Source organism: Colossoma macropomum, unplaced genomic scaffold (genome assembly GCF_904425465.1).
Source record: "Colossoma macropomum unplaced genomic scaffold, Colossoma_macropomum, whole genome shotgun sequence".
NCBI classification, from domain to species: domain Eukaryota; kingdom Metazoa; phylum Chordata; class Actinopteri; order Characiformes; family Serrasalmidae; genus Colossoma; species Colossoma macropomum.
In genome coordinates this window covers 16,804,077-16,826,130 of record NW_023494784.1, presented here as the reverse complement: position 1 = coordinate 16,826,130, position 22,054 = coordinate 16,804,077, and the positions used below count along the sequence as shown (strand labels likewise).

General features: G+C 39.3%; 1 protein-coding gene across 1 annotated transcript in view; it reads left to right on the top strand.

Annotated features, from left to right (window-relative positions):
* Positions 1 to 22,054, top strand: part of clybl (citrate lyase beta like) — a 93,905-nt gene that overhangs the window by 49,223 nt on the left and 22,628 nt on the right. Inside the window, exon 2 of the mRNA XM_036579880.1 lies at positions 6,027 to 6,231. Within this exon, the coding sequence (XP_036435773.1) occupies positions 6,027 to 6,231 (205 nt within the window). The remainder of the gene's footprint in view (positions 1 to 6,026; positions 6,232 to 22,054) is intronic.

The window sequence follows — 22,054 nt, the reverse complement described above, 5'->3', positions numbered from 1 at the left end:
GCTCTTTCAATGTGCTCGCAATCAGATTCATCCACTCGAAGAAAGAGGCCAAAGCCTTATTGATGTTACAAAATGTTCATCTGCATGTTGCGAGCAATTACTAATTTCCACCAGAGAGGTCTCCAAATCCCCAAATCTTATTTAGTGCAGCTTAAAAATAAAGTGAAAATACATTTTAAATAGTGGTGGGCAATATAGCTGTATTTGTTCATGTAATAAATTACATCACCTCGTACCACAGTTAGTTCTGACCTTGCGCTGAGACTGGCTAGGATGCATTCTGTGAATGTCCATATCTTCCAATAATAAGATATACAATAAGCTAATCTTATTTTATAAGGCCTTGTCCACCTGTAATGTAGCAACGACAGCCAGCCACTACAAAGTTTATTGCAAGTAACACAGCTGCTGAAAAGAATTATAATAAATTACATCTTGTCCCTAAGAGCAAGCAAGAGAACAAAACCATACTGCTCCCATAAAATCAACAAAGCTGTCGACACCCGACTTGAGGAGCAAAGCTACATTTTTGGCAAGACGTCCTGTTCCTCCTTAAACACTGCAGTTAAACCTGCCACTTTCTGTCAAAACACAGTTAAACTAGCCTAAAACGGATGAAGAGGAACTAGTCCATTCTATGGTATGTCAAGTCAAAACTTAAACATTTCCAGCGAAGACAACCTGATGTTTTTGTGACGTCGTTCTTCATTTAGTAGCATTTATATACAGTAGTGCTAAATTGAAGCTTTCTTCATCATGGAGTGTAAATAAACTTTCTTGTTAATAAGTTTTTAAATCATCATTATCTGAAAATCTAATAATAAAATAATAAGAAACTGTGGTATAATCACTTTGTGCCCTGTGCCTGCTACCACAGCACAACAGTGTCAGTAACTCACAGTTGTTTATTATAACATAAATGCATTATTAAATAACATTTTTTTAAATACATTTTTTAATACATAATTTGAAAATACCATCTGTCTTTTATATTGGTTAAAAATGTGATAAATGGACCAATAGGCATACTCCAAAAACAAAAAAAAGTTTTTTTTTTTCTTTTAGCATTTTGGAGTGACAATAGCGACAGTGATAATATGCTTTTCTGAGCGTATCGTGGGTATCATCAGTACTTAAAGGGTATTGACCAACTCCGTGTTTCATTACAGAGACAGCATAATTTCCCTTTTTTACCTGGATTTAATGCAGTGCAGTATGTGAAACATTGAATAAAAATCATTGTATTCATAGTGTTTGGGACACCACTGATTCTTCTATTGTCATGAGTGGCATTGAAAAAATGTCTGTAAATATTGTGATGTATTTTTGCCATAACATATTTGGCATGTGTTCAGTGAGCTTTAAATCACTGCTGACCAGCTCTGGGTTTATCTTCTGATAGAGTATGGAGGAGACAGAACATGACATTCTTCAGTATGCCTGTAAAAAGACTGAAAGTACAAGCATCTTTTGAGAGTGCATCTTTGAGCGAGATGACATTTTAAGCTGATTTAGATTCTTGGGCTTGCTTTGTGTTGTCATAAAAAATGTTTATTGTACCTAAAGCTCCTAACAGCGTGTTGTGGCTGTAAATGAAAACCCTCTGGAGGCTTGAAGCCAGCACAGAGAAGGCTAAATGTCTGTAGCTTAGGCTTGTATTAGTTTGGTAGAGGGAGGGAAAGAATGTTTCTGCTTGTGTAGGACCTTTGACTTACTTCTAGAGGAAGAGTTCACCTTCCTTTCTCTGTGTAATGACTGTACATCCCTCTTGGAGTCTCTCAGTAGGTGAGTCTGGTAAGGTCTGCACGTTTTCCTGTAGCCATGTTGTGAACAGTACTACTGCTCGTGAACACGCAATCAATGTTAACCCCTGCTGCACAAAACAGCCCAAGGCACAGGTCCCTGTGTGAGAGGTTAGATTCTGCCTGTGCATTTCAAAAGCCTGGGCTGTGTTAGGAAAACAGCAAATATCTCTACTGTAATGGGCTGTTTGTTTGCCCCACCTCCAAAAAACAAACGATAGAGTAAGGACGAAACAAAGCAGACTCACTTTCTCAGCATCTTTCTAATGTCTGTCTGTCAAGGGAGCCCTTTTTGTCCTCTTGGGCTTTTTCTGTTATAAAATTTGTTATAAAATCTGTTCTTTAATTGCATTTGGAAGCCAGTTTTACACTGAAATGGTTGTGTTGATGCCGCTGCTGTATGTACATACACTGATCAGGCATAACATTATGACCATTGATCCTTGTTTCTACGCTCATTGTCCATTTTATCAGCTCCACTTACTATATAGGTGCACTTTGTAGTTCTACAATTACAGACTGTAGTCCATCTGTTTCTCTGCATACTTTGTTAGCCCCTTTTTACCCTGTTCTTCAGTGATCAGGACCCCCATGGACCCTCTCAGAGCAGGTACTACTTGGGTGTCGGATCATTCTCAGCACTGCAGAAACACTGACGTGGTGATGGAGTGTTAGTGTGTGTTCTGCAGGTAAGAGTGAATCAGACACAGCAGTGCTGCTGGAGTTTTTAAACACTGCGTCCACTTACTGTCCACTCTATTAGACACTCCTACCTTGTCAGTCCACCATGTAGATGTAAAGTCAGAGATGATAGCTCATCTACTGCTGCACAGTTTGTGTTGGTCATCCTCTAGTCCTTCATCAGTGGTCACAGGACGCTGTTGGCTGGATATTTTTGGTTGGTGAACTGTTCTCAGTCCAGCAGTGACACTGAGGTGTTTAAAAATTCTGGCAGCACTGCTGTGTCTGATCCACTCATACCAGCGCAACACACACTAACACACCACCACCAAGTCAGTGTTACTGCAGAGCTGAGAATGCTCCACCACCCAAATAGTACTGTAGCGTAGAAACAAGGAGGTTGTCAGAATGTTACGCCTGATCGGTGTATATATATGGGTGTGTGTCTACAATTTGTGTGAAATGGCATTTGATGAAGAAGAAATATTTTGGTGACTATTCAGATTTAACATTGACTGTGTTAACATCTTTGTACAAAAAGATCAGATTTTTTCTTTTTGAAGCATGTTCAACCAAGTCTCTGGTGGACTTGCTTGATCTGATCTACTTATCAGAGGCTTTATACAAAGTTGTGGAATCCTTGCCAACTTGAGGGCATGCCCTCATTAAAGCAAAGGAGTGCTATGACAAACCCTAAAAAATGTGATAATATTACTTGTGAGGCAAAAACTTTGTATTAAATTAGAAAACAATGCAAAATAGAAGCATTGTAACCTGTGGTCTCAAACGTTTGGACTGTGTATTCACTGCGTTGGTATTTTAACTAATTATTTTAACACTGTTAACCATTTTTCCTAGTTTGACTCTTGAAGCAATCTGTAGTAGTACAGGCTGGAGCTTAACTGCATGCTGTATGTTGCTGTGGTAGAATCTACAATTGTAGCCCTCTCATTCAAATATAGCTTTTAAAAGTTGTGTTTTAAAACATTATCTTCAGCACTTTCAGTGGGCAGTGCTCACGGGAGACTGTGGGTAAATCAACAAGGAGCAAACTATCAAAAACAACAGCAAAGTGGAAAGCTGCTTTTCCCCAGAGAGCCTCCACTGCAACAAGAATCCTCAAACTGCCTACAATCATGGAGGAGTTAACTGTATACATGATATGATATACACTGTTAAATAACATGCAGCCACTGGATGTCAGGGAAGAAAATTGGAAACTGCGTTCACTCTATGTAAATCACATGATTTTCATGTTCAGGTTCATGTGATGTGATCACACAATGAAAGTATATTGTTTAATTATTGAAAGTTATAAATACATTCTGATAAGGCCTACTTTGTCCACTCATATAACTACAACAAAATGCACTGCTGTTTAAATGGAAAAAATTCTTAAGGGTTAAATTTGAGCAAACGAGATTAATTGCAATGAAGTGTTGCAATTAATAATGTGGTTAATCACAAGTATACGCGTATATATACTGCCCACGTTCTGTCCTCCAGCCTTCTATATTAGGCTTATTGTCTGATTCTGCTGCTCATTCTAATTTTTGCCTGTGATTATAAATGCTTTAGGTTAGGTTTTGTCTCTCATGTGATGGTGGGTTCCCCCCCCTTCTCCTTATTTCTTAGCCCATGCCAAAGAGAAGCTTTTGCATATTCCTTTCTCATCCCCATGAGAGGCATTGTTCTTGGCCAAATTTAAACACTACAGCATTCAGGATCCCTGCGGAGGCTCTGTGTACTTGGGCCCGCAAAGTGCTCGCAGCCATAACTACCTGAATTGCTTTTAATTGCTTGGTATAGCTGCATCATCTTAGTTGAGATTATGCCTGATTGATACTGGAAGGCAATTGCAAGCGTGGAGGATGGGATTAAGTGCCTATTGAAGTGACTTTAGCTACTTTAGACAACAAAGGCAGAAAGGAGAATACTTTACCCCCTTTTTCTTCCAAAACCCAGTGCCCCCCCTCCTTCCTTTTCTTCTCCCCCCTCACTGGACGGAAAAGGAACACAATCTACTGATATTATCCCTCTGAGAGCAATGGGAAGGAACAGCCAGGCGAGGACTGTTCCTGGGTATAATTAGCTATATGTGATCCCAATTATTTGGCCCATTCATTAGCACTAATTGTTTGAGCAGGCCGACCTACAGAACAAATAATTAAAACGTGTGTGCCATAACTGCGACTACTGGTGCATGTGATAAAATGTGTTGGAAAGAGCTGAAGCAATAAAGCAGCGCTTTCATTAGGCTCTGTGAAACGGAGATCTTGGCTCTCGTGGCAGAGCTTTCATTGTTTAGATTAGCTATGCTACTGTTTGCTGCTCGCTAGCTCTCTTTCCAGGAGTAATTAGCTGAAAGTATTATGGAGATTTGTTGTGTTGTCCAAACTTTAATTATTTTGTGGGGCTTTGTAATCCCTTTCTGTTTCTGTCTCTTTCAGCCCAGAGTGGCCCTGGCCCTAAATAGATTTATTCAGCTGGAGCTGCTAAGCCTTTGTGTATTAGCATTAAAGGAGAACAATTGGCTGTGATGTTGTGGGTGATAAAGGCGCTCAAAGCTCAGGTCAGCAGCACTCATCCACTTGAATGGGGGGCTTAGAGGAAAACAAACTTTGTTTTGTCATTGTGTTAAACGTATCGGAAGGAAGGAGATGAAGACACAGATAGCCTCCATTCTTAGCTTTCACTGGAGTTCATGTGTCATATTGAAACAACCAATTACCATAGTGCAAACAGACCATGGCCAAAGCTACATAGACTCCATTCAATCATGGTCATGTTTATTTATTTGTTTGTACAATGTATATAAAAAAGTAATTACCATAGTGAAAATAGACCTTGACCAAAGCTATATACACCCTATCCCCTATGACCTTGTTTGTTTGTTAGTTTGTTTGTTTTATAAAACCAGATGATAATCATAGTGCAAACATTAAGCAAAGCTACGTAGACCCCCATGCCCATGATTGCTTGTTTATGTATTTGTTTGTTTGTTTTTCTAGAAACAAGTAAATACCATAGTGAAAACAACCACAGCCAATGGTACATAGACTCTTTTCCTTCATACACATTATTATTTGCTTGTTTGTTTGTTAGTTAGGTATATAGAAACAACACATTACAGTGCAGACAGTCAATTCTGTGTAGACTCTTTTTAATCATGCCCATGATTATTTACATCTTTGTATAATGTATGAAAAAAAGTGCCATAGTACAAACAGACCATAACTGAAGCTACATGGACCCCATTCCCTCATGCTTGTGATTTTGTTTATTTGTTTGTTTTATAGAAATTACTATTTACCATCCTGCAAACAGATCATAACCTCAGCTACATAGACCCCACCCCCTTATGATAATATTTGTTTAATAGAAACAGCTGATTACCTTACTTTTATTATTTTCTTGTTTGCTTGTCATATAAAAATGTACAATATCAATTTAAAGTTGTGCAAACAGACCACAGCCAAAGCTACATTGACTCCATTCAGTCATGCCTATGATTAATTATTTGTTTGTTTATTTGTTATATAGGTTGACCCAGAGGCTGCTTCTAGCGGTATGGCACCAAAGCAGTTGGCGATGTCACCATACCTCAGGAACATCTCTGAAGTACATACCACGACGGGCCGTTCTTTATGTACCGGGCAACGACGAGCGCAAGCTTAGGAAGCTCACCTTGCTGGACGTGGACTGTGCAGTTCTGGACTGCGAGGATGGCGTTGCCCTTAATAAGAAGGTAGCCACCACAACTACAACTGTCATTAATCCTTCAGCACCTGACTCTATGGCATGCAGAAACCAAATCATTTACTGCCCCTATTCAGCCAGGTGCTGGTGCTTAATCGCGTTGTATAAAGCTAGCCAAGCACTGTGCTTAAAACAAGCACATTTCCTTCCCATTATGTCATGATAAAGGCAAGAAATGCCCCTCTATCACATTCACTTGAAACAAGGTGCCCACTTCACACTGGGAAAGCAGCAGGAAGTCGGCAGATGCAGCAGGTTAAAAGCATTCTCGACCCGCCCACACAGCCAGCCAATTGGCCCTGTTTGCCTTGCCATGAAATTGTGATTGGAGCGTGGGATAAAGAGGGGCTGGGGGGAAGAAGTCACCTAACAAAGGTTTTTAAGTCATGATAATAAAGATGATTGATATGGCCAGAGGCTATTCCTGATTGAGAGAGTTTCAGCTTGATGGACAACTGTGACCCCTTGAAAAAGGTGATGGAGCTCAGTGTTTTCCAAACACCCCCTTATTTCTCTCTCATTGCTAAATGGAGAAAGGTTTTCAAAGGATAATGTCACAGAAGTGTCCAGTGATGCTTGAAAATAATACTAGCTTAACGTTTTTGTGTCTTTTGTGTCACTGAGGTGCCTTGGTAATGTCTTAATCGGGCCTTTGAAGGCCATTCAAAGCAAACTGTGGGTTTCATTGTCACATTTCTTTTTGCCTATTGATAGTTGGAAATAGTACCAAAATAGTGCTTTTGAAAGTGCAACATTTCCGTTAACATAAAAAATCTTAAGTGCTGCTTGCGTGTTAGGAAAGACACAGAACAAATATATAAAAAACCATTCTTAAATAAATTTCTTCAGTGGTGTTCTGCCTGTATAGGATTATTCTGCTGAAGAATATTAGGCCAGGTGATCTGAGAGGAGGAAAATAGCATTAGGGAAGGGCCTTGGTTCTCTCCCCATGCAGAGCAGTCTTTTCTGTGCTAGCACGTGTTCCTGTCAGGCTTGATAGAATTAACACTCTCTCTAGTCTCTTAGATAAAAATGCTAATAGCTCACCCTGAAATATAACATTTGTATTGCGCGGAGAGCCCCAGCAAATAATCCTATTACTCCTCAGCTTTTTGATGGTATAAATCTGTCAAGGCTACAAGCGCTTACAGTCCTCAGTACAAGATGCAGTCAATTTTAAAGACCATATGTTAGCTTTAAAGAGTCTGGCACTGTACGCCAAAAGCTGTGATCCATTATTTATTTGCTAAGGCACAAGTGCGTAATGTAAAAATGAGTTATTAACTCAATAATAAAAAGCACCTCACTCTGCAGCTCCCTCTCTTTCACTTCCCACTCGCTCGGCTGTTTTTCCCATCCTGGCAATTGGAAATCCATGGGGGTTTGTGTGTACCTATAGATAGACGTTTTATTTTTCCATGCCGCTAAATGACACTTCCTCCTGCAGCTCTGTTGCACTCATACGCCTGCGAGGAGAGAGAGAAAAAGAGAAAAAAACAGAAACACCCAGAATTCTCGCTCTGATAAAGCCATCTGATGAAGGATTGATTCCGCTGCTTGCGGGATTCCAAAATACTCCATTGCTTACTGACGTACGCTTTTTTGTTTACAGTCATTCTCTTTTGCGTGTGCCACTGAAAATCACAATATACTACACAGTCCTATAGCAACTACTTTATGAATCTGTAAATCATGTATATACAAATATATTCATGATTGTTTATGTGCACAGATACTGAAGTGTTCTGTAACCTGATAACCAAATCCTGAAATCGCTATTCAGTAGGGGTGTAACGACAAAAAATTCAAGTTTCGATTTGTTTTGATATGGTGGTGACTCAGTATGATAAATTTTTTGATACAGCGAAAATAAGGAAGGTTTGTATATGTGCCTTGTGTGCATGTTTAATTTGATTTACTGAAGCACATTATTTGTAATGTTGAATATAAATCAGATTTATAGTTTCTGATAGTATTTTTCAAGCGTGGTGCTTGCTTTACCAGATTGTAACATAATATCAATTTTATGAAATTTTAATTCAGAGATCAATGTTTAATTCAATTTTTGTTTTGTGTGTTAAAAATAGGGATGCATCAATACTGATACTGGAATTGGGTATCCATCCAATACCGTGCTCATTTACTCATACTCATAAAAATCCACCCAAACCAACATCTGATACCAGCCGATACCATGTGACATAAGCCTAGTGTACAGTGCCTCACTAATGAATAAATGACTCAAGCTAGCAGTGAATAAGGGTCTGTTCATACAGATTTTGGAGGTTGGACACAAAGCTGTTGGTCACTTTAAATATTCCGCCTTGGTATATTCCCACCGGGAATTTTAGCCTGTTTTTTGACACACAATCACAACCGCTTCCTTAATATGGGAGGAGAAATGTAGGCCAGCAAAACAGAGGTTGAAAAAGGCACCATTTCCTACTAAAGTCCGTATATGCCGACTTTACTTTGTTTAACTGAACAGAGCTGTGAGATATAAACGTTAATTTTTAAAACTGTATTTGTAAAATGGGCTGTAGAGAGACTGTATTGTCCTACCATGTACATTTCAGGGCACAGTGTTAGCAAAGCTGCTCAGTTTCTCAGCTTGTTTACTCAGTACTTTATTTTGAATGAAACAACTTGATTTGATTTTTTTTTTTTGCAGGGAGAGCTGTCTATATGGAGCCTGCGTTTCGTACAGCATAGTCTAAGCTTTTTTGTACAGTGTCACCAAAGAAAGACTTCTAAAATTGCACAGTGTATGCCTGACTTTAGATAACGTTCGACTACAGCTCAACCAGCCAATCAAACAACTCCAAGAAGACGTAAAATTCCACATTAGCCTTGGATGTGATTCCTGCTGTCACTGTGATGCAGAGACTGTTGTTAAAAGAGAAGGATGAGGAGTGGGAATCAAAACTATAAAATGTATTTTACTTAAAGCTGGAGTACTTTTCTATTATATAACCAAACCCACTCCTCTCCACTGCAGCGCTAATCGATTCAAGGTAGCTATTGTAGTCTAATACACTTCCTTTAAAACCAGCTAGATTTTAATGATTTAACTGTTAAGGTAGATCACACACTTTCACCCTAACAACTTAATTCTATGTAGCTTACAAGTTTGAAAAACATGGTATTAATGCATTCCTAGTTAAAATGTTAAGGTGTAAATAAGAGTCCCTTGAGGGAAACCAAGAGGCATATCGGCGATACTGTTACAAGCTAAAAACTCAATGAAACAGTACTGTAAAGAGTGACAGTTTTACCTGTATTTTTTGCAAAAGCGTGTTATATTTTTGCACTACAAATTACAAAGTGTCTTTAATGTGAGTGCGTTTCCAAGGATGTTTTATTAGGGACGTAACAGAAAAGGCAGAACAAGGCTAAAATTACTTTGCTTCTGCAGCATGGCCAGCTCTAACGCAGCTTTTTCCCTAACTAGGCTAAGTACTCCAGCTGATGTTGGCTAAGCCCAGAAGCAATGAAAACATTTCTTACACAAAATAACTATCATCCATTAAGGAGAAAATAACTTGTACGGAAGATGAGGAGTCCTCCAGAGTTGTATGAGTTAGCTCTGTTAGGTCATTAGTTCATCTGAAGGGGCAGCTACTCATCTGACTTGCCAAACCTTCTTATTTTCATTGGCTATTTTTGAATAATAAATGCACTTTTTTAGATGTACTCCTCTGTGCGCTGCTGAATTTTTGTGGCACTGTAATACTAATTGCTTTTTAATACTAATTTTGTTTTTTTAATTTTCCCATTTTCCTTTCCAAATATCTATTTAATTTCAAAATAATTTTGAATGTGCATTCCTTGATTGTATATTTGGTGTGATATGGTTTGAATGTGATATGGTGTGATATGAATAGCACAGGCACTAGACTAAAGTAAAAACCAAGTAAAATGTTTCCAATGTGTACTGAAGTTGAACAATATACCATTTAATAGTTAGCATTATATCATGATTAAGCCATTCTTGTTTTGCAACAAACATAAATCATTTTGTGCAAACATAACACAAAGCGGTCATTAACCATGTAATATCAAGAGTTCACCAGTTTCGTGCAGACATGATGTGTACAGAAAACCCCAAAACTGTGAATATAGACGTATTTTATTGGTCTCCAATTGAAATTTTGGAACACTGTGAGGTTAAAAATTGTCTGTAATTGTTTGTAAATATCTGATCTGTAACTGCTCCCTGGTCGTTGAGTACCTGTGCTACCTGGGATGGCTAACTGCTACCCAGGACAGCAGCTCTCGCACACAAGCGCGCACACAAGCGCACACACAAGCCCTTGAACACAAACACGCAGTTATTACATAAAAGTATCCTCCATAGAGAGTGTTTGGTGGTTGGGGGTGGGGTGTGTTTCTTTCCCTGTCCCTCCACTAGCGCTGATGGCTACACCTGTCTTCTCTCTCTCTCCGGGGGTGAGTTTGTTTATCTGTGTGTGTTGTGCTAGAGGTGCCCTATACACCACCGCTCAGTTTGGGGCATTCCACCCGGCGGCCAACCCGCTCCACGCTCCCCCCTCAACCAATCCCTGGAAGTTTGGAACTAATGAACTAACTGCTGAGCTGCCGCCACGCAGCTTGGTCCCAAACTATACTGTACTTCACACTCGATTTATTCTCCAGATGGCAAGACTACGCAGCCCTGCCGGGAGGGACCACCTCTTCCACTGGAGTGTGAAAGTGGACGGATGTTGTTTTCCTAGCCTATCTGATCAGCTCAGAGCTCCACAAAAATCCCCCAGCTCCACTGCCAGAGGCAGGATCCTCCAGCTCCACTGGTTTGGATGAGGCTTTAATGAGAGCGAGGCTGTTTGAAGGCACATCTCTGCCCTTTTTCTCTTTTTTTTTGGCCAAGATGCTGTGTCACTGGTCATCCAATCTGTTGGACCACAGGTGGCGGGGCTGACTTGTGGCTCCGCCTCTTTCTCTTTTCATCCATGTCTTTTTCCTCTCTCTCACTGTCTCTATCTATTCTTGCATTTCATCCACAATTGTCCCGTCCATCCTCCAGCCACAAATGCGCTCTTTTGTAGCTACTGTTGCCAGGTTGGACAGGCTTTACAGTACGCTGACCAAAGAAATAGCCATTCAGCAAAAAGATTAACTATAGAACATGTTAATATTTTTAGGCTGATGCAAAAAAGTTGCTGTTTCTGATGATTTCTATACTCTTTTCTGTTATCGACCCAGTGTCTGAATTCTGTTGTTGCATTTATTTGATATGTAAAGAACATGATCTAACAAAGCTGAAAATTCTGAGTTTTTAGTTATTTTGTTAATTTTTCAAGCAAGAAAATGAATGGGAATAAATGTCACACATTTGTTGCGCTTTTTCATCAAAGTAAACAATCAGTAGTGAGCACTTACCAGTCTGAATTCTGTCTATGCATATTTTATATAGTAATAGAAACACAGTAGCACACAGAAAGATTCAGGTCTACATGCTGAAATTGATGAAATGATTTTTACTGTTGCCAACAGCGACATGCGCACAATGTTACTCCTTGATTTAACAAGTGCATTTCTTACTTTCTTTCTTTTTTCCTTTCTTTCTTTCTTTTTTTGGAGACAGGTTGCAAATAGGAACAGATTTTCCATCTCTAACCTAACGGTGTGATGTCATTTGAAATGTATAATGCACTCTAAATGTTTTCACAAACTGTTTGCAACAGTTTCTCCTTAGATTGAATGAGATTTCTCTTAGCTTTTTTCTTAACCTCACAATAATAGCTACGAAAGAATGCATTTGTTGACGGATCATGGATACGTAAATCCCCCTCGCTTTTAAACAAACGTACGCTAGCACAACCCAGGGGGTTATTTCACAAAGCAGGACTCTCAGTTATCTGGTTAAGAGCTAAAGGAAGGATGTTCCTATTGGACAGTCCCCTCTTTTGGCTTAAGCAACAGGTCCTCTGGTCACCATTGTATTTTTCCCTGCCACCTTCTGCTAGTTTTTGTAGGAGTCATCTCACTGTGTACAGCAGCCCTTCCACATGATATAGATTAAGGTAATAATATATTGCTGTTCTTAGTTATTTAGTTGTGCTTTATGATAACTTTGTAATAAAGTGAATCACTTTATTATATAACAAAATAGGTTAAACTGATTATGTGCAACTTCCTGTCAGTTTACCATGGTTAGATATATTCACACTGACCAATATTTATTGTGAATTCTATCAAACATTACACAAGCAAAGGGATGTAGGACAGTAGACACAAAATGTGTGAACAAAAGCAAAATTTTCTCATAGAGATCATGCAAGGACATCAGTCATTTTTAATTAGAGATACATTTTTTGTAATTGTAAAAAGTTGCTTCAATGATTCAGTAGAGGATAGTCTAGCTTTGCTTAATCTAGCAGTGGTTTCTTCAAGCAGTACAATGTTCTATAAGGATTTAAAGTTAAACAAGTTAGTGTGAAGTTTTCATTTTATCTATTTGTATTTTACAGTGGTAAACCTAGTAAAGACTATACTGTGTTGTGTAATGAGAGTTGAAAAGCAGGATTTGTATTTTGAAATGGCTCATATCAATGAACATTTTCATTTTTTTAAATGAAAGAGTGGTAAAAATGAATGAAGTTTCAAAATGTACCATTTGCTTCCCTGCAAAACAATCTGTTTTGAAATTATGGTTTTTGTGATGTCACAGGAACCAACATATTTACGTAGTCAAAATTACATGTTTTGTTGATTATCTTATCTATATAACCTATCTAAATAAGTTAATTCATCCTGTACAGGGAACAGACTATTTACTGTACTTTTGTACATTTTTTAGGAATTTTCTACCATTTCTGTTTTTTGCAGAGTTTAACATATTGGAAAAAACAACAAAACATAAAAATATGTTTGCCATACCCTTAGCACAGGCCACATTATATGTCTTTCTTAATTATTTATTTATTTCCCATGTGTCAAATTCAGCAAATGCTTTGTATAGGATAAATTTACTTATTTTCACTTAGAAAATCAATTAAACTTTTCACCGGGGTGCCCAAACTGTTGCATATGCCTGGGTATCTGTGGACCATAGGGAAAATATATAAAAAAAGTGGGATATGGGCCTTTTAATAGACAACAACATGATTCTGGCTTGTGATTGGGGGCAATAAACTTTTGGACATCATCTTTCTCCAGACGTTGACTGTTCTCACACAGCTGTTGTAATTTCTTTAGATCTGTTGTATGAATAGATACAATGTTATTGGAGTGAGGCTTTTTTCATTAGACTGTTCTCTTTTTCAGCTTCTCCACATGGAGTGAATCCTGTTTGTATGAGTCAGGTTGCTTCTGTGGCAGTCCTGCTGGTGGCAGCAGAAGGATGGTTTGAGAAAGGAGTGGAATCACAGTCTTTATTTATCTTTTACACCATCCTGCCTATATTGCGTAGGACAGCTCTGTTATTCTTTTACAATTGCTAATTCCCAGCCCTACACATTGAAAGGGGGGATCCATTTATGTTGTCTTTAGGTTACTCTGTACGGCCAGTAGTGCGGTGCATGTCTTTCGTTTGTCGAATAAGACTCAATAATACACTATTATAGTCTTAGATTTCAGAGCGGGCTGATTTGAAAGTGTAATATTTTGGCTTCCTGTCAGTGTTTCCATTTTAGCATAATTTATGCAGCCAACTGTTATGTGATATAGAGCCTCAAAAAGCACTGGATGGATTTAGTCTTAAGTTCAAAGAGCGGCTGCCTGTGTGAGGGGCAGTGTTGGAGGTGTGAGTGGGTGGGTGGGTGGTTAGGGGTGTGTGTATGTGAGAGAGAGACAGGGGTGGTTGTAAAGGTGTGCTCCTGACCACACACTGCTGTACAAGGCCTATTCTTCTCTCTGTAAGCGTGTTAGATACTGCTGCACTGTAGTCCTCTGGAGTGCAGGCCTGTGTCACTGAAGCAGAGGGTTCATGCTGTTCTCTTCGCAGCACAACCCAACGCAGCACGGAGAAGGAACACAAACCACTCAGCTGCCAAGAAATACAAACACAGATCCAAGGCATTCACCCAAAAAATGGAGCCCCAGCTCCAATGAGCTCAGAAGGACTTGCTTTTGCCAGAAATTACCTGCCACTCAACACTGAGGCACATGTGTGTGCTCGCCACTCTGCATATGGGTGTGCATGTACAGTAGTGTGTCGAAATTTTAGACACCTGAGAAAATTAGATTTTAAAAGCTATTTAACTGGGCAGTAAGTATTTATTTGCTCAGAAAAACACTAATTTTAGAATAAATATAAATACTAAAAGTTGGGACGGGGGCATGTTTACCGTTGTGTTTTATCACCTCTTCTTTTAACAACACTCTGTAAGCATTTGGGAACTGAGGAGACCAATTGATGTAGTTTTGAAAGTGAAATGTTTTCCCATTCTTATTTGATACAGAATTTCAGCAGCTCAACAGTTCAGGCTCTCCTTTGTCGTATTTTTCATTTTAAAATGTGCCAGACATTTTCAGTGGTGGCAGGTCTGGACTGCAGGCAGGCCAGTTTAGCACTGGGACTCATTTAATACGGAGCAATGCTGTTGTAATACATGCAGAATGTGGTTTTACATTGTCTTGCAGAAATAATCAAAGCCTTTCCTGAAAAAGACGTCATCTGGATGGTAACATTTGATATAGGATAAGTGACCCTTATTAGTCCCACAACAGGGAAGTTTCACCTCTGCATTTAACCCATCCGTGCAGTGAAACATACCACATACACACTGGGGGGCGGTGAGCACACTTGCCTGGAGCTGTGGGCAGCCCGGAGAGCAGTTGGGGGTTAGGTGCTTCGCTCAAGGGCACTTCAGTCACATACTGTCGGCTCAGGGGATCTAACCAAAGTTCGAAGTTAAAGCAAAGTTATGCTAAGAAATAAGAAGAAATTCTGAAATTCGTGTAAACATTAAAATTTTTACTTTTCACTCAAGTTGTTATGCTGATAATATCATTTGTGGTGAAAAACTTCGTAATAAATTAGAACAGAATGCAAAATAGAAGTATTTTAACCAGTGATCTCAAACTTGTGGGCCCCACTGTATGTCGGTGTTTTCACTTAACCATTTCCAACCTTCTCTTCGAGGAAGCCAAGTTTTAATTGTTATCATCTAATACCAATAAGTTAAGTCACCATTTTTAAACGACTTTTACAGTTATACCCTCCGCAGTCTGCGCTGGACAGTGCTCGCGGGAGACCTATGGATAAATCAGTGAGCAGTAAGCTAACGCTGTAGTTCCTCTTGAGAGTCTCGACTGTAGAGGTCTAAGCCTTTCAGTACAGTATCGAAAAATCTAATTTGAAGCAGTTTAACATTATTGTCCATGCACCTCTTTGTCTTTTCTGAGCATCTGTCATTTGCCATTGCAGTGATCAAAACTAGACATGTGGATGCAGCCTATCAGAGTGAATTGGGCAGGAGAGGGCGGGACTTATGTTGTAGACACATCCAGTTCTAGGATTTGTGATTTTTGGGGTGTTGGATTCTTAGACAGCCGTTAAAAATGTTCTGTTGGAGAACTATTATTGATCTGAGTCAGAAAATTAAGAACTATGTAAAATCAAAACATATTAAATAATCAAAATATTAAATAATCAGATCGAATCTTGACCTCAGAATTGTACATTGTTCTGAACTTGAAAATATATATATATATATCTTTACACCCCTTCTCCATTGTAACAAGTTGTGTGAGAGCGAGGGTAAGAAGCTACCGTTGCAAAGGAGTTGAAACCATTGACTGTATGTATATGACATATACGCTCATTGGTTGGAGGCCACTGTTGCTCTCAGTAGACATTAGTGATTGAAAATTGTAGCTGCGTATGGAACCCTGCATTCACATGATAAAAGCAACATTATGGTATTATGGAAAGTAGTTAATATGTTCTGAAGAAGCTTATTGTGTCAACTCATATAGCTGTAACAAAATGCACTGCTTTACTTATACTCAAAACAAAATTAGAAAATGACAAATTGCAACTGTGCAAAAAATGTAAGTAAGTGCAATTCATTATTTTATTAGTTTGACGGCCTTAAAATCGATTGATTATGAGGTTGGACATTGATCTGCAATTAGTGTTGCATACCATTTCACTCCAAGTGTGTATTTTTCGTCTGAGGGAACGTTGGGCCAGCAGTGAGTGGTGGAGGGGGATCTAAAGATACAGTTATAGCACTACTGCAGTCATAACCACCTAATTGCCCAATGAGCAGAAATCCTGTGCTGGGGTTTGTGAAGGCTGGAGCATCATTGTCGTCATGTGTCTGTGTCTTCTAATGATTTTAGAAACGTCTGTCCTTGTGAGAGCTAGAGGTCAGGGCACGTTCAGTGACCGTTCTGCTTGCCGCTGTGGTCTGCGGAACACTGCCACTTGAAAACTCAAAAACAATGAAATATCCAGTTTGCCATCGTTCATATACCACGCGTCAGGCTCCAGTCCCCTCAGGCTAAAACACTCTCAGGCAGAACCATTCAGAACCATGTATTACATTTCTGTGAGGGAGCTTTTAGAGGCATTAAACTGTTCAGACGTCTGGTTCCCATCACCATCCCTATGAGTAATAGTGAATCAGTGTTTTACATTAAACCAATTTAAATGACGCTGCTGCACTCTGTAAGTTTCTCGCTGACTCGCAGCAGCGCACAGACACTGCGGTATATTCTCTGTAATTTTCCACCTTTCATTTTTATATTATTGTTCAGTTAGGTAGACATTTTAAACAATAAGTATATTATTAAAGTTTCAGGTGTTTCAGTTGAAAAGTGCTGTTTGCATTTGACATTTTACAGTCATGTGAGAATTCAGCTGAAAATCATGTGATAATTCACAGTAGACAGCCGACAATCATGTTAGGATTTCTGGCTTATTAAAATCAGTGTTGTTATTGGCCACAACTTTCTCCAAATCATTTGGAAAATAAGGTCATATTATAAAGAAATTTTCTGTGTTCGTAATGTAATGGAATACTGGTTGTCCAGTATGAAGTGATGCACTGATTGAATCCATGTGAGTTGCTTATAGCTGAACTTTTAAAAGAGGGCAGTCAGTACAGGGAGCTCACTTTCCCTCCACTGTCACAGGGACTGGAACAGTGTGCATGCCTCACATATCTCTGCAACTGTATACTCATGTCCAGTGTTTGATGGCTATAATATAGATGCATAAAAGGATATGCATGATGTCTTTGCTGGGAGGAAATGGCACTTGCTTAATCCTGATTGACTCCCCCATAGCTAAGCCTGATAGATGGTAGTAACAGTTTAAGTCTGAGGGCTTTGATTTAGAAAGAGGGAGTATATGCATATATGTCGTCTTTCTATCTTGAGTACAGGGCAGAACAGGTTCAGAGAACTCATGTCCAGAGGCCAGAAGTTCTTAGTCTGAGGATATTTTTAGGAGGCCACAAGACTGACACTATGCTGTCATGTTGCTTCATTCCGAAATATATATATTTAGTATGTATAGTTTTTAACTTTTTTTTGGTAATTTTGCAAGCTTATCAAAAACTGTATGGACCTTTGTAGTTATCTGTAGTGACTGCCTATATAGGAAAAAAATAGCTTGGTCTCAGTGTTTTAGAAAGGTGATTGGGTTACAAGGCTCCTGTTGTGGCAGCAGCTGGGTGGGCAACCCTAATGGATTGAAAATGGATAGCAGTCCATTGCTAGCACTTGGTGTAATATAGCTTTTAAAGGCCAACCAAGCTTCCATGAGTGTCCACCACAGTTATCTCATTTTCATTCAGCTTCCATAATATCAAGTGAACCCAGGAGCATAATCAGAGGAACACATCCAAAATAGATAATCATCCAGATGGATGAGATGGTTTGAGATGCAAAACACCAGTAGAACACTACACACTAAATAATACAGGAATACCCTCTCAACTTATCTAGCTATTCATGAGAAGGTGCAGCCCATAATAATAATAAACAGTCTCTGTGCCTTATTCATGATTTGAAGATTTAAACTAGCAACCATAATCCACTGATCCTCTACAGCCCCTACATCTGCTTGTTTAATAAGATATTTTTAAATCATTATACAACAGCATGAGGAAGATATATGGAGGTTCTACAGTGATATGACTTCAGAATAATAGAAACATAGCCAGAAACATCTCATAGAGTCTCAGTTTGGTCAGTAAGTATTCAAGCTGGCCATGTGTGCTGAAGGTGGAGGTGAAGAACACCAGCTCCACTGCTCCAGAGGCTCTCAGAGAAAAGGATCCTCTTATGGTTCCTCAGACCAGACACTCATTGTGACTTCTTTTAGAATTACACCCTCAGACCTAGGGCTGTGATACAAAATTAAAGTTCCTGGATTGTTCTTGGCTTGACATATGATTCTATCAGAAACCTTTAATTGGTATAGAACCTCTACATTACATGAAAATTCTTTAAACTTTTAAAAAAGCTTTTATACCAATAAAGATTTTTCCTAAAAGTGTACCTCCGAGCCAAGAACTGTTTAGGAAAAATCTTTATATAAAAGGTACTTCATGTGCACCTCACACTCAATCGACTGAAAGATTCATTTGGGAACTGAAAGTGGTTCTTCTGTGGCATTTATTTTATAAAGAATTTACTTATTATGTGGTGCCACCACTAGATTTTATTATCTCTAGTGAAAATCATTAAACCCACCACAGTTGTGCCCAGTAGTTATTAAATTGCACTGCTGCCAATTAACACTACACTGTAACATCTTGCTTTTGGAAGCAAATGTATTACAAAATGCTAAGGCTCAGAGAAAATAAATGCCTCCCACCCTCATTATCAAATTACAATGACCTGTTTTCATTGGCAGAGTCTGGGCCTGCACAGGCGTGTAATATGTGGACCGCCAAACACAGTGCTTTGAGGAAATGGACCATCCAGCCTCTGGCCGAGGGGGGACAAGGGTTCTCCTCATGTGGAACTGGACAAATACAAAATGTAGAGATGATCAAGTACTAGATCTATTGGTCGTTAAACTGGAACGGGCCTGAAGATGCCTGTCATTTCACATGTCAAAGCCTTTCGGACATTCTCTTGGATTTCACACTTGGAGAATACAACCCTGCCTGTCCTTCACATCTCTACAGTTCACTTTCAGTGGCATTGCAAGTGTCTCAGCAGGGTACAAAATGCCAGAGATAAAAGACAAAAAGGAAGGAACTATGTTTCACGTTTCAAAACAGCTGCTTCCCCTTAGAGAATGGCTGATTATGTTATCAAAACATGTTGGTCATTTTGAAATTCTGATTTAAAAGAAAAATATCTCCAAATACTAAATATTACATCATACATTAAATCATGTTGTTGTAAGCTAATTAGTTTTATGCTAAATTATTGCTTCTTTAACAGCATACAAATGGATATATATTAAATAATGGTATTAATTACATTATGATGAAGCACATGATGTTTTCCTGCCGTCATGTAAACACTACAAGGAGTGCACTGCACATATCTTTATCTGAAATAAAACAGCTATATTGCTAGCCTTTGACTCAGACACCTTTCCCAGACGTAGCTGAATAATCCAGACATGCAGTTCCTTTTTTTGGCATATCACTCTGCAGGAGTCCAAATTCTGAGGTTCTCAATACATGAAGGAGCTGGCCTTTTTTTTAACTGGAGGTCAACATCTCCAGACTTGAAAGTCCATCCTTTGTTTTGAGCGTTTTGTGGACATGCTGTCATGACTCAGTGTCAAGCTTTAATGATGGGCTTGATGGAAGGAATCAAAGATCTCTGAAACCTGGGCATTTCCAGGCCACTCTGTGGGATGCAAGGTGATTGGGGAGAGTGCTTTGAAGCAACTTGTTGGATGGAGATCCATTAATGTAAAACATTTCAGTTTTCAAAGTGCTTTATTCAAGCTTGGAGTAGCTTGGCCCCTCAGGAGCTGAGATGTTCTTAAGAATGTTCTCTCTGTCAGTTTACTGTGAGAGGAGGTGAGTTAACTGGCCTTCCTCCCACTGATAGAAAATCAAATATTCGTCTATCTGGAGCATCCTTTCTCTTAAGGAGAAGGGGAAAAATATTTTCTTATTTATAATGTTTCCTGTAGCATTAGCATATTTAATATAGGGAAACAATTATGGAAGCTGACACGTGTCATTTTTGTTTTGTCAAGGTTACAAATAAAAATTATCAAGGGACAGCAGTAGTACCCCATGGAGATTCTCTTTGGATGATGTGAGGCTAAAGTTCAGATAAAGGATCCATCATACAACAGCTTTATGGGTCTTGAATTATGGATACATAGTCCATCAGCCTTCTTTGCATTACAGTGCTTTCCTCTGATTCTGGCTTACTGATGCCTCAAGTGTCACAGGAAGAAAAAAAAAGCACCCCAAGTAGAACTGGAGTGGTCCACCTCTGTCAGGAGGCTGTGACTGATTGGTTCAAGAGCTGTTCGTGATCCAAAGTCCCAACCTTAACCTGCCCTGTACTAGGTTGGGTGTGCAGCTTACGTTACCATGGTGATCTAGCCCACTAAAAAGTGATCCACCATAGTGAGACAGAAAATCCAGGTGAAATGACACCAAGCCTAAAGTTAGCGGGCTAAGAAAGAAATCCTGCTTCATGAGACAGGTTCCTGATTTGATGTGTTAGTGTGTTAGAATTTCAGAAGAGGGAAGTCAAAAGAAAATAAGTAAAAAACACATTTTAAAAACCTGGAGTTAAAAATGAATGAAAAGATACAGGAAATGGCACTCCTAACAACTGTTTAAGACTTGATAAACCACCAGAATTGTCACCATCAGATGAACAGTACAAGCTTTCAGATATCAAGCTCCACTCTTGCTTCAGATCTGAAAAAATCCACGTTCTGTCCATCCTTCTGTGTTAAGAACACAACACAGTGCAATGTGTCTGAAAGGATGTGTGGCTGTCAGGAAGCCATTACTGAGAAAAAGAAATAGACAAAAAAAGAAAATTTTAAAATCAAGTCAAGACCTCAACATCATTGATTGTGTTTGGGGTTACTTGGATTGTGAGAAGCAGAAAGAACAACCAACTTTAAGACTGACCTTTGGAGATGTGGAAAAATATCCCTGCAGACTCCTTTAAAAAACTGAAAGCAAGTGTCCTGAAAGGAATGGAAGCTGTAATAAAGGCAGAGGGTGGACACCGTAAACACAGTAAAATTTATTTTATGTTTAGTTGTTAAAGCTTCTGTATAATTTTCTGTGATATGTATCTGTTCTGCTTATTTTTCCTGATGCTGAAAAATAAACATGACTTTACTGGAAGTGTAGTGCTGTAGACTGGACTGCAGTGAGACTTTTGACATGAGCTTATGGTATGGGGACTGGGCATACGTTTTTGTCTGTATGTGAGGTATGAAGATGACCTGGCCCGAGGAACTCCTCATTCAGCTTCTATTACCCTCTGAGCTTTGTTCTACCACCTCCTTTTTCTACTGCTCCCTTGCCTACATGCAGAAACCAGGCTAATCACCAGCAGACCCTGTTGGCCTGCTCGCTCTCCCAGCTCTCTTCTGATCTAAGCTGACAACTCCTAAGCTACCGTTTCCTCATACTGTGTAACTCGGACCACATTTCCTCCTGGATAGAGCTGCATGTTCAGCTCAGTAGAGACCCGTTTCCCTGCCCCACTGCTCTGCACTGGGGCTACATCTGGTTTGAATCTCCTGGCGTGTGCTGCTGTGTCACTGTTAGGCTCTAGTTCTTGGCTTTAGCTTTGATTCTTCCTCCTCTCCCTCTTTGCACTTCCTGTGTGTGTCTATGTATGTGTGTGTGACTTCTTTGGGGAAAGTGTGTGAGGATGCT